Source organism: Prinia subflava, chromosome 11, assembly GCF_021018805.1.
Source record: "Prinia subflava isolate CZ2003 ecotype Zambia chromosome 11, Cam_Psub_1.2, whole genome shotgun sequence".
Classification (NCBI taxonomy): Eukaryota; Metazoa; Chordata; class Aves; order Passeriformes; family Cisticolidae; genus Prinia; species Prinia subflava.
Window position 1 is genome coordinate 24,457,184 of NC_086257.1, and position 13,095 is coordinate 24,470,278.

The 13,095-nt window shown below is 52.6% G+C and overlaps 1 protein-coding gene across 1 annotated transcript in view; it reads left to right on the forward strand.

The window, feature by feature from the left end:
- The window catches only part of VEPH1 (ventricular zone expressed PH domain containing 1), a 49,046-nt gene extending 36,075 nt beyond the window's left edge, over nt 1-12,971 (forward strand). Inside the window, exons 9-13 of the mRNA XM_063408170.1 lie at nt 144-283; nt 1,965-2,099; nt 4,493-4,610; nt 9,902-10,038; nt 10,564-12,971. Coding sequence (XP_063264240.1) covers nt 144-283; nt 1,965-2,099; nt 4,493-4,610; nt 9,902-10,038; nt 10,564-10,800 — 767 coding nt within the window. The 3' untranslated portion in view covers nt 10,801-12,971. The remainder of the gene's footprint in view (nt 1-143; nt 284-1,964; nt 2,100-4,492; nt 4,611-9,901; nt 10,039-10,563) is intronic.
- The last annotated feature ends 124 nt before the right edge of the window (nt 12,972-13,095 follow it).

Genomic DNA, 13,095 nt, shown 5'->3' on the forward strand with positions numbered 1-13,095 from the left:
ACACATCAGAGCCCTGCTGACTGCAGGAGTGTCCCAGATCCTGAGTGCAGTGTTTCCCCACGGGGCTCTGGCACCCCAGCATGGGCACTGAGTTTTTTCCCTGGTTTGTAGCTGATTTTAATATTCCATGTATTTCTTTGCAGACACTGTCCAAAGCTGTGTGGCAAAGCTGTTCTTCAGCTGTCCCCTGAAGGGCCACTACTGCCTGTACAGCAAATCCAGCTTCACCCTGGTGAGCCAGCAGCCTCCACTCTGGATCCACATCATGTTCCTGTTCCAGCAGGTGAGGGCCACACAAAGCAGGGCCCCTCTGGGCTGCTCTCATGGCACTTGGACAGGAATGTTTCCTGGTTAAACTCATTAAACACTCCTCTAACTCACATTTATTTGTGGCCCTTGTGATCCCTCAGAAACTTGTTCGACTGGGCTGGAGTTATTTTGTGCTTTGTAAGTTTTTATATTTCTGTTAAATACCCCAAATTCAAACTGGAAGGGGAGATTACAAGGTCTGGGGATTAAAAAAAGAAAAACAAAAAGGTGGGACCAAACCATATTGTTTTCATTCAGGCAAAACTTCCAGCGAGTCCCAGGTGCCTTGGAAGCAGCCAGGAGCTGACAGTGGATTTTAGAGGAGCAGCACCAATTTCCTAACAGGTTACAGATTACAGATAGTGTGAAACTAAGAGAGTTTAAGACAAACTACATTCACACTTCCAGATGAAAGGGATGGGGTTTGAGTTAAAATGCAATGTTCAGTTTCTTTACACACACAGAGCCTTTCACTGCAGCTCATCCCATCCTAAGGCAGCCTTGGAAACACCCAGGATTTATCCAAACTGTAACACAGTGAGGGAGGCTGTGAATGGAACAGCCTGAATTGCTCTGCCCTGTGTGTTTTCCTAGAAATGAGCACTTTTCAAGAACACTGGTCAGTTAATTTAAAAAATATTAATGGAGAGTTCTACTGTGTTTCAAAACTCCTGGATAGAAATTGGGAAATTATTCGTGCAGGACAGCAGGAGAGCAGGATTAGGCTGGATGAGTTTGCTCAGAGAGAGGAGACAGAAAGTCCATCCAGGAATCCCACATTTGAAGGACATTGCCCATATTGTGAAATCAAATAGTTATAGTATGGAAAATCAGATTTGTTTGTGCACTCTTATCTTGGCTCCTGTGTGTAAATGCATTCTTTAATTGAGAGATCACGGAGGAGATACAGGAGAGGCACAAATGTTCTCTCAGCCACAGAGTTCCCTGGCTTTGTTGATGCAGCAGAGCTTGGTGCTGATGAAATTCCAGGACCCCTCACAGTGGTGGAAGCTGGATCCTCCTGTCCTGTGGCTCAGGGAGCTCTGGGGGTGACAGACCCACCCCAGCAAGGTGTCAGCCTGTCCTGTGAGTGTGCAGGTGCTGGAAACTCCTGTACTCTGTGTTGAGAATGCCCTGTGGAGTTTTCCCTCCTGTATTTCCTCCCACTCTCTGTCCTGTGCTCTCTCAAACTCTGCTCTTGCTGCTCGAGGCCCGGACCTGAAGGAGCTGCAAACAAACACAAATAACCCTGCAGGGGTGGGGACATGTCCTCCCTCTGGCTAGAAATGCCAGGTTTGTCCAGGGGATGCACCTCACCCAGGGCTCTGTGTGCTTCACAGAGGCCAGTGCTGCTCAAGTGGGGATAAATTAACATTTCAGAACAGAACCAAGTCGTGAGTGCTCACTGAAGGGTAATCCTCGGTGAGCCACAGACCTCAGAGATGTGGGATGTGCAATAAACTTCAAAAAGCCCAAAGGGAATGAGATATTTGATGTTGTATCCAATTGTGAGCCCATTGATCCACCAGAGCTCCCAAGGGGGAGCTGGGCTAAGCCCTGGTTATTCTCCTGGCTGTCCTCTCTGAGGACAAGATGCTCTTTGGTCACAGCCGGGTGACAAAAACGCCTGAAAGGATCTTCATCATTTTCTCCAGAGCCTGTTTGCAGAACCTTTGTCCACTCAAAGCAGCTCTGTGCAAGTCCTCAAGGCCCTGTGGGAGAAGACCCAGCTGAAGGGGACGCACAGCTTTGAGACTGCCATGATCCAGTCCACGTTCCCCCAGCAGAAGGTAAGGGCTGCTTTCCTCACAGACAGAACCAGCACGAGGATTGGCCCTGCACTCCCTGGAACAGCCCCAGGGAGCCTTTGCTCTGCAGAGGTGTCCCTGCCCTCGGGGGTGTTCTGTGCTGTGCTTTGGGAGGTCCCTGGGCTCGTTCTCCACCCTCCACGTGAGCTGATCCCAGGGGTGCTGCAGTGGGGCTGTCCCTGCCCAGTCTCAGCCCCACACTCAGCTCAGCTGCTGGGGGATGTCGGGCAGCCCTTGGAAGTTCACCCAGTTAAACACAGTTCTGTGGAATTGTTTGTCTGCACATGTGCCATTAGTTACCCCCACCAGCTGAAGGCATTACAGCCCAAAGCTCTTTTCTGTCTCCAGGATTTCAGTGAATGCTCTTTCCAAGCTATTAATCAGCTGCTTGGAAAAGGCCACTGTAGGATTGGAAAACAAATATCTATTTATTCCTGGGCATCTCTATCCAGCTCAGTTGGATGAAATGAGTTGTCAAACATGATTTTAAAACACTCTCTCTCCATTATTTTGGGCATGAAGATGTCTGGAGGAATAAAATTAAATTACCAAGATTATGGCCAACTTAAAAGCAGAGTTTTGTTAGGAACACCTTCAGAACTCCCAGGATAATGTGGTGAAGAAGTGGGAACTCCTGCTGGGGCTCAGAGGAGTGGGGCAGAGCTGAGAGCAGCTTTGGGGCTGGTTTTGCTCACACACAGAGGAGCTGTGCTAAGGGTTTGAGCTGCTGTTGAATCCAGGCCTGGCTCATCCAGAGGCTTTGGAGCCTTAAGCCTGCAGGCTTAACTTGAGCCCCTGCCGAGCTCCACTGATCCAAAGTCAGAGCTGGTGCAGTGTGAGGGGTTTGAGGAATGAGGAGGTGGGGGCAGAGCTGGCTGTGGGGCACTGGGCACACACAGCCTGCAGGCATCCCACGGTGGCATCAGTGTGCAGGGCTGGCACAAGCCTGGTGCAGCTCAGACAGGAGCCAGGCCTGAGAGGGAGCTCCATGGGAGTACCTGGGAGCTCCCAAAGAGCAGAGGGAGGGAGATGCTGATCCCTGCTGGGTGGGGGATGCAGCAGTGGTGGAGCGGGGAGCCCTGGAGGTGAGGGGCAGCTGGAACCTCTGACTGCTCTGGGTCTGCAGCACCACTCTGGGCTCTGCTCTGTGCTGCTGGATTTGCTTTCTGGTCTGGTTTTGTTTATTAACACAGAACCAGAGTTTGTTCTGGCTTTGTTTACTACTAACAACTCCAGTTTGTTTCTAGTGCAATTTCCATTCAGTTTTCTGGGAATGAGGACTAGGACTGCCATAAAGAAGGTTTTCTTTAGCTTTTGCATTTCCAAACATCTGCCTGGGACATTCCCTGCATGACCCAAGTCCTTACTTTCCTCAGCTTCTGTTGTAATGGGAATTTCTCATCTCAGAAATTCTTCCCATTGCTAACAAGACTTCAGAAACTGTGAATTGTTGGACAAAATCATTTCATTTGTTAATGTTATTCCTCTGCCAGAAGTCCAGGAAGCAAAATTCTGAGGGTGTGACTGCCTCACTAAGAGTGCCCCTCTGGGGCATTGAAACATCCCTGAGAAGGGGCTGGGGTGATAAACCATGGAATCACTGAGGCTGGAAAAGCCCTCTCAGAGCACTCCCACAGCCTGGTCCATAATCTGTGGGTCAGCTGCTGCTGCTGGTGGAGAGAGTGCCCCGTCCTGCCCAGCACATTGTCCTGTCCTGCCCAGCTCATTGTCCCGTCCTGCCCAGCACATTGTCCTGTCCTGCCCAGCACATTGTCCTGGCCCCTTGGCCCTCTGCAGAGGTGTGGGAAGGACCCTCTGTGTCCCCCTGGGGTTCCCAGAGGTGGCTTGATGTCTTAAGTTTGAGCTTTCATCTATTCCAGCCCCTGCGCTGCCCAGGGTGCAGCTGTGAGCTCACACTCAGGCTCACTCAGCTCTGCACACAGCAGGGACACAAAACAAATCCTTCTCCTGCTGCACACCAAGGACAGCTGGGACAAGTGTTCAGCCCCAAAGCACAAACAAGGGGGGCTGCAGGGAGAGAACAAGAAGGATGGGACTGCATCACCTGGGGCTGCAATGGGACAGTGAAACCCCAAAGTGCAAATGGACCAAAACTGATCCAAGTGTGAGACCTGGTGACCCTTTGTCCATTTTGTGCCCATTTTGGGTCCATTTTGTGCCCATTTTGGGTCCACCTTGGGTGCAGCCCTGGCCATGCCCTGTCCTGCCCAAGGTGTGTCCTAAAGGCCTTTCAATAAATCTCTACTTTATTCTCCAGCTCTGCCCAGTCTCTGCTCCAGCCCAGCCTCCCCAAGGCATCAGGCTGAGCAGTGCTCCTTCCCCTCCTGAGTCTGGTTTCTCTCCCCCCGTGCCAGGAGCTGGAGAACGTTCAGATGCAGCTGCAGGACGTGAGGTTCTTTGATTTGTTTGGCTACAGCGAGGAGGCAGGAGCCTGGCAGTGCTTCATGTGCAACAACCCCGAGAAGGCAACAGGTACTGCGGGCTCCAGCCCCTGTCACTGGGGCAGTGAAGCTCACTGGCCGTGCTGGCTGTCTGCTCACGGTGGGGAAAGGGAAAACCAGATTTCCACTGGCTCTTTTAATTGGGATTCTCCATTAAACTCCTCTTTGGTAAGGGAGTCAGGCCCAAGCCTGATTTGGTGTGTGCTCGGAGGGACACAGCCCCAGATCTGCACCATCACTGATCCCTGGGGAGTGGGAGGGCTCTGCAGCCACCCTCGGTGTCCAGATAAAGGATTGCATCTCCTGGACACATCCCAGGTCCTCTGGAGCCTGCCCAGGTGCCACAAGTCAGGGGATGTTGGCACAGAAACAACACCTGGTTCCTGCTTGCTTCACTCACAGAATTATTTGCTTTAATATCATTTACTCCATGGTGCACATCTCCTTAGAGACATGGTGGTTAAGTCTTATAAAGGCATAATACTTTGCATTGGCTGTACTGGAAAAGAGGGTGAGTGGAAAATAGGAAAAGCAGCCTTTTCCCCGGGTATAATCTCCTGGTGCCCTGCTTTTGAAGCTCTCTGGCACCCATCAGTGCCCTGAGGGCAGAGAAATGTCTTGTTCTTAGATGCTTTCTGCCACTCCGTTAAAGTCTGACCAATCCTGGCCAAGAATTTTGACTATTTTGGCCAAGTGTTCGAATAATTGGCTGTTTCAGAGATTTATTTTAACAGTTAGTGTCTCTTTAGAATGCATCAACCCCAAATTTTGGAGGCTTTGCAGGAGTGGCCCAGCTGCTGTGCAGGCCAAGCTGCCCCTGCTCCTTCCATGGGTGTTGGAGCTGCTTCTCCTTCCCCAGCTCCCGTGGGAGTCCAGGAGCAGAAAAGAAACCCTGCTCCGAGTTAAAACTTCATCTCCACAGTGCTCTCACTGTGGTTTCCCATCACATCGGGGATGTCAGGCTGAGGAAAACGAGCCTCCTGCTTAAAATGTCAAAGCTGAATGAAGTAACTTCGGTCTGAATTTCCAAAGACATTTAACCAGCCCAGCCTCGCCTCACTCCTGCTCTCCTGGCTGTAATTGTCCTTTTCACAAGCAATTGCTCTCTTTGTCTCAGTTTAAAAGAATTTTTGTAAGAAAGGCTCATTGTGAGTATCACGATTTGCTTCTGAGCTCCAAAGGCCTTTAAAAAAGCAAGAAAGTAAATTCCTTGAACGGGTCATGTGAAAGCTGAGGAAAGGAACATGGAAGAGGAAGCTCAGTGGAATGAAAATTTGCAGGGAGTGACAACTCCACCTTTGTGTTGGTGCTGCAGAGCCGTGGCAGCTGGGAAGGGTCATGGCAGAGTGGGAGACCCTGCAGGGTCTCTCTGGGTTTGTAAGATCTGACACGAGAAAGGATTTGGAGGTCTCCTTGCATTGGTAAGGAATTTAAAGGCCGTGAAACATCTTTTATTTTCATTCCAGAGTGAATGGGAAAGACCCTTTGAAATCTGAAATAGTTTTGAGAGGCAAGAAAGCAATTTCTTCCTCTCAGCAATTCTGTTTAGCAACCGAGCTTCTGTTAAAGAAGGAATTCAGGGTTGTTTTTTTTTTCTATTATTGTCTGCTGGGTTTGGTTCATGTGGGGTTTTGTTGCATTTTTTGGATGCCGTGTTGCAAGATGCCATTTATCTCCAGACTTGGGCAAACGCTGCCTTAAAGCCTCGGGATGGAATTGCCAGAGCAGCTGTGGCTGCCCCTGGATCCTGGCAGTGCCAAGGCCAGGCTGGACAGGCCTGGGAGCACCCTGGGGTGGTGGGAGGTGTCCTTGCCCAGGGCAGGGGTGGGATGGGATGAGATTTAAGATCCTTTTCAGCCCAAACCATTCCAAGTTTCTGTGATCAGTGATTCCTGTTTGGCTGTAGCTGGGAGAGATTTTGGAGCTGGAAGCTGATCCTGTGTGGAAAGAACCAGTAAAGCTGAACAAAGGGGTTGATGCACCCACAGTGACAATTAGAGAAAGTCTGACTCCTTCTCGTGCATTCCTCTGTTCCAAAGCCTTGCACAACCAAACCTTTCCAGACGTGCTGTTAAACCATCCTGGATTGGCTTTTCCTGCCACTGAAGAGGAAATTCCCACAAATCCTGTCCTGTGCTCCAGGCAGGGAGGTGCCCTGGGCTCAGAGGGAGCAGCAGCAGCTCCCACCTCTGTGTCCCCCGTGGCCATCCCAGCACCGGGAATGCTGGAAAATGTGAGGATTCCTCCAGAAGGATTCCTCCTGTCAGGACAGGCTGCCTGGGGAGCCTCCTCCCAGCACAACCCCTGCACTGAGAGTTTGGCTTGGAGCTCCTGCACAGAACATTCTGCAAAACCCCTGGGGAGCCAGAGGGAGCTGCAGCAGCTCCCACCTCTGTGTCCCCCCGTGGCCATCCCAGCACAGCCACAAAGCACCGGGAATGCTGGAAAACGAGAGGATTCCTCCTGTAGGATTCCTCCTGTCAGGACAGGCTGCACTGGCTTGGAGCTCCTGCACAGAACATTCTGCAAAACCCTGGGGAGCCAGAGGGAGCTGCAGCTCGTTCCCCTCTGGAAGCTCACAAAGACAGGCAGGGATCCCTGGGGGCTGCGCAGGAGCCCTGGGCAAGGACTCGGGATCCGGGAAAAACTGAGGGAGTTCGTGAATTCCTCTGGAAAACCGCAGTTCCCTGGGAAAGCCTCCACCACTTTAACTTGGGAATGCATTTATCCCCCTCTGCAGTGCCAAGTGTCCAGAGAAATGAAGGAGCCCAGCTCTAATGCTCACTGGAAAATCATAAGAATGCCATCCAGCCGTGGGTTCTTTCCGGGTTTTCAGCAAAACCCAGAGTGGTGATTAATGGGGGAGAGTGAATCCATATTCCCCGAGGTTAATTGCATTTATCTGCCACACATTCCATTCTTTCAAGTTCATAGAGGTTTATTATCACTGAGATCATTCATGAATTCTTGTGGAGGATTTTATGTTTCATCAAATTCAAGATTTAAAGCTTTGGGTTTTATCTGTCTCAAGCTCATCTTGGAAGAGTTTGGAGGGGTTTTAACTTTTTATTCAGTACCCAAACTGCTTAGAGCTGGATGTGTTGTAGTTCGGCAAAGAAAGCAAGATGGGAAATAGAAAATTCTAACAGACACATCAACGGGAACTACTCAGGGTTAAATTGGAGTCAGTGTGTCTATATTAAGATTATTTAAGGAAAAATAGATATTTCAAGACCTTTGGATATTTCATGACCTTTTCAAACTGAAAGAGGAGAGATTTAGATGGGATTTTGGACAGGAATTGTTCCCTGGGAGTGAAAGCTTTCCCACCATGAGGATATCAAGCACGGGAACAGCTTGCCCAGAGATGTTGTGGAGGTTTTTAACATCCCCCGTGGATAAATCCATGAGCAACCCAGCGTGACCCTGTGGGTGACCTTGCTTGGAGCAGGAGGTTGGAGGAGAGACCCCTCGAACTCTCTTCCAGCTGAGTTATTCTGGGATTCTGTGAAGTTAACCGCAAGGAAAATAAGCAGAAGGACTTAGAAAAATATTGGAAAAGAGCTTTATTCTTATCTTGCATGAATCTCTCTCTCCTAATCAGCCCCTCAGACACGCTGGCATCGGATTCATTACGGCCACTTTGGCAGCTGCCATCAGAACTCCCCTGGGCTTCTTTGCAGACCCACAGGAGAAGTCCTCTGGTAGCATTGTCTAAAGCCACTGGCTCCTTACAGGGAGATCAACATTTCTCAGCAAATCCTGGGTTTGAAAGATTTTGGCCATAAAAATTCACTTTAGGCCAAACTTGCACATTCACTTCCCTTCTCATGTTGTGCTCCTGACCACAAACTATCTCGGTATCATCTGGTCCCTGAGCAGTTTGTGCTTTGCCCCTGTAGTTTGGTTGAAGCATGTTCCTGCTGCTCTGGGATGGGATTGAAGATGTTCCTGTGGAACTAGGAGCCAGGCAGGGAACAATAATTAACAAAATTGCCACGTTTTTAGTAAGGAGGACACTAAAATGTGGTTCTGTCCCACTAAAGAGCGTGTGGGGAGAGGGTGCAGCCCCAAACCAGCCTCCTGGGAAATGCATCCCCTTTTGCAGTGACAACATTTCTACAGGGAGAAAGAAACCCCCTGCTTTACCCTGCCCCACGCCAGGCTGGGGCTGGGATTGGGGCTGGCACAAAAACCCCCAGCAGGGCTGGGTCAGGCTGGGGTGGCTGCGTGGGGCAGAGCACGGCGCTCCCGCCGTGGAAATCACAGCTGCAGGTCCCCCGGCACCGGGGCTTTGCCAACCCCCTTTCCATTCATCCAGCTCCTTCCAGGCGTTCTCTGTCTGCACAGACAGAAATATTTATGGTCTTTCCTGAGGAAATTGCTCGAGTCCACGCTGCACCCCCCGCCAGCCTCGCTGCCAAGGAAAACAGTGCTGGGGGAAGGACGCATCCTTTATCTACAGCCAATGCCTTGTCCTGGCGTTGGTTTGCCCTCTTCCAGACACGGGGTGGGTGCCCAAAAAGCCTTTGGCGCTCCCTTGGGTGGCACTTGGGCACCCTGCTCACCTCCATCCTCACAGCCTGTGGGCTCAGGAGCCGCAGAGGGCAGCAAAGGCTTCCAGGGAGAAGCGGTGCTGGATGGAGGTGGGGGCTGGGGGCTGGGGGAGCAGCCAGCCAGGATCACTGCCCCTCTGACAGAGGCTGGGATGGGCTCCAAGGCAAACATCCCATCCTAAAACATCCCTTCTCAGGCTGCCTGTGCCTCGCACTGCCCTCTGCTCTGTCTGGTCCTTTGTGTCCTGGCCATCGATGTACAAACAGAAGAGAAAGGAAAATGAGACCCCTAGGAGATACCAGGGCTTTAAACTGCCAGAGAGCAGGGATGGGTGGGATACTGGCATGGAATTCCACCCTGGGAGTGTGGGCAGGCCCTGGCACAGCGGGGCCACAGAAGCTGTGGCTGCCCCTGGATCCCTGGCAGTGCCCAAGGCCAGAAATGGTGATTGCAGGGCTGAGGAACAACTGGGAAGTGTCGTGGTGGGGAGAAGTTTGGGATGGGTGAGGGATCAGGGAAAGAGATGGAAGAGGGATCTGAGCTGGAAGAGGGCTCTGAGCTGGAAGAGGGCTCTGAGCTGTCCGCTCCACCTCTCAGCCTCCCCAGCAGGACGTGGCTGAGGGCTGAGCTGTCTGTGTGAAGTGAGAGCTGAACGCTGGAGCTTGGGAAAACGAGGAAGGCAGAACGACCTCCCTGCAGCACGGCAGGAGCCTTTGGGGAGAAGGGAGGGCAGGACTAACCCTGGCCGTGTGCTGCCCTTCCCAGGGGTGAACCAGGACGGGCAGCCCCTGATGGAGGGCAAGCTGAAGGAGAAGCAGGTCCGCTGGAAGTTTATCAAGAGGTGGAAGACGCGCTACTTCACCCTGGCTGGCAACCAGCTGCTGTTCCGCAAAGGCAAATCCGTGAGTGCAGAGCTCTGCTCCCTCCCCTGCCCCAGCCCCGCCCTGGGGCTGCCACCCCTCCCTCTGCCCCTGGTAGTGCTCCCAAAGTGCAGCAAGGGCAGACAGTGCTGCACAGGAGCTGCCACTGCTGGCTCCCCAAGTTTCAGGGGGCATAAAAACCATCCCGTTGCATGCCCCTGCCATGGCAGGGACACCTTCCACTGTCCCAGGCTGCTCCAAGCCCCGTGGCCTCGGACACTCCCAGGGACAGGGCAGCCACAGTAGGTGGCAGCAGCAGCTGGTGACACTTGGGCACATCTCCACAAAGAAGGACGAGTTCACAGAATCCCAGAGTGGCTTGGGCTGGAAGGAACCTTAAAGCTCATCCAGTGCCACCCCTGCCGTGGCAGGGACACCTTCCCCTGTCCCAGGCTGCTCCAGCCCTGCCCAGGCTGCCCTGGGACACCTGCAAGAGCCCTGGGGTGTTTGTGAGGCCGGTGGGAGGCTCCCCAGCAGGTGACCTCTGCTGTGTCCCCTGTGTCCCAGAAGGACGACCCCGACGAGTGCCCCATCGAGCTGAGCAAGGTGCAGAGCGTCAAAGTGGTGGCCAAGAAGCGGCGGGACCGGAGCCTGCCCCGGGCCTTCGAGATCTTCACGGACAGCAGGAGCTACGTGTTCAAGGCCAAGGACGAGAAGAACGCCGAGGAGTGGCTGCAGTGCCTCAACGTGGCCGTGGCGCAGGCCCGCGAGCGCCAGAGCCGCGAGGCCACCACCTACCTGTAACCCTGTCACCCTGGGGCCACCTCCTGCCTGTCACCCTGGGGCCACCTCCTGCCTGTCACCCTGGGGCCACCTGTAACCCTGGGGCCACCACCTACCTGTAACCCTGTCACCCTGGGGCCACCTCCTGCCTGTCACCCTGGGGCCACCTCCTGCCTGTCACCCTGGGGCCACCTGTAACCCTGGGGCCACCTCCTGCCTGTCACCCTGGGGCCACCTCCTGCCTGTAACCCTGGGGCCACCTGTAACCCTGGGGCCACCACCTACCTGTCACCCTGGGGCCACCACCTACCTGTAACCCTGTCACCCTGGGGCCACCTCCTGCCTGTCACCCTGGGGCCACCTGTAACCCTGGGGCCACCTCCTGCCTGTCACCCTGGGGCCACCTGTAACCCTGGGGCCACCAAACCACGCCCGTGTGGCGCCAGGGGACAACCACGGGGCCACCCCCAGACCCTGTGGGACAGCCATGGGGAGCAGGGGGAGCTGCCTGCAGAGCCCAGGGCCTGAGGGACAAGGACACCTGCAGGGACCCGGTGCCACCGTGGGAGCACAGGTGACACTGCCCGGGGCAGCAGCAGCTGCCACATTCCCTGGGGAGATCCAGGGTTTTTCCCAGCCTGATGAGGAAAGCCAGGGAATGTGTTAGAAACCCAACCTTGGCCTGAGGTGCACCAGGCCTCTGACACTGCCAAGAGAACTCCAGGAGTGAGGACCTTCTGCTTTCCTCCATCAGCTTGATGTAAAAAAGGTAATTTTCCTTATTTAATGCTGGTGGACTTTATCCTTTTATTGTTTATGTGTGTCTGTGCTGCTGCTTTCAGGTTTAAATTGGGAAATTTGAAAGATTTTGTACAGCTGGAAAATAATTTTTAATATTTAACTGGTTTGATTTTCCCTCTTTTTCCTGCTTTTGCTCTACTTTGTAACATAATGAAATTTTCAAAATTTTTTTAATTCTCTTCTCCATTTTGTAACTTTTCCAAATTTCTGCAAATCTGGAAAATTCCCAGTGTGTTTGATTTTCTTTGTTACTTTCAAATGATTCCAAAGTGGAGGAAGTGCTGTAGAAGAGACTGAAAGGAAAAGATGAGAGAAAAAAAAAAAGAAAAAAGAATGAGCAGTTTGCAAGCGAAGAAATGAGCTCAGAGATCATTCAGAGCTGAGTAAAAATAAAACTTGAAATTTTCCAACCTAGCAAAATGTATCTTTGGCAAAAAAATGTTGCTGGAAATGTGGAAGAATGAGGAAAAATGAGGAAAAATGAGGAAAAATGAGGAAAAATGAGGAAAATGCTCTTTCCTGTACCTTCCCTTCAGTGGATGCAGGGCTGGGGCAGGGATGTTCCAGCCCCAGTCTGGCTGTGGAGTGTGTGAGGAGGAGGATGGGCTGAGGCTGGACAAGGATGGAGGGATGGAGGTGCTTTGGTTGCTGCTCCCTCGGTGTGGTTGCTCCCCAGGGTTGTGGCCGGAGCTGGGGATCTTGTCCCAGGAAATGCAGATGTTTGCAGATGTTTGTCCCTGGAGTCAGACCCCTCCGAGCACTGAGTGCTCCTGGTGTTTGCCTGCCTGGCTGCCAGGGCTCTGTCACTTGTCATCCTGACAGGGAAGGTGCCAGTGCTTGGGGATGAACGTTTACCCACATTAGAATGAGGAGAAATGGATTTCTGGCGGCAGGGAGTGCCTGAGCTGTGCTGCTCAGAGCCCAGGGCTGCCCCGGCCCTCCCAGGAGCTGCACACAGGGGCTTCTCCACCTGAGCCATGCAAACACCCTCAAACTCCAGGACAAACCCTGGCCTTGGAGCTGTGCCAGGAAAAGGGATTGCCACGGACAGGGAAAGGGAACTCAGGCTGGACTGGAAGGGCTGTTTGCCTCCTCTGGGTCTGCCTGCACTCCTGGGGATCTCTGTGTCCCCCTGCTTGCCTTTTTTTCCCGTAATTTTGAATCACTTCCCATGATGGTGGCCCCAGGGGACAGTGGTGCTCCGGGAACTTGCAGGAAGAGGGTGAGGCCACAGGTGGGCTCAGCACAGGGAGTGCAGGGCAGAGAGTAAAACCCAAAAACCTCAAAACTGGCTCCAGACTTCCCAAAGCTCTTGGGAAAGATGTGAAATGTTCAAATTCCTGAAAATCCTCGTATCAACTAAAACATGGGGATGAGTGTCAGATCCTGGAATGTGGCAATGCATCAGAAGAACCTTATTAAAGCCAAGTTTAGTCACACAGGACTTGGAAGCCCCCATGGAACTGCAGCAGGGCGAGGGTGAGGACAGACGCACAATGGGAGATTTCCAGAGGA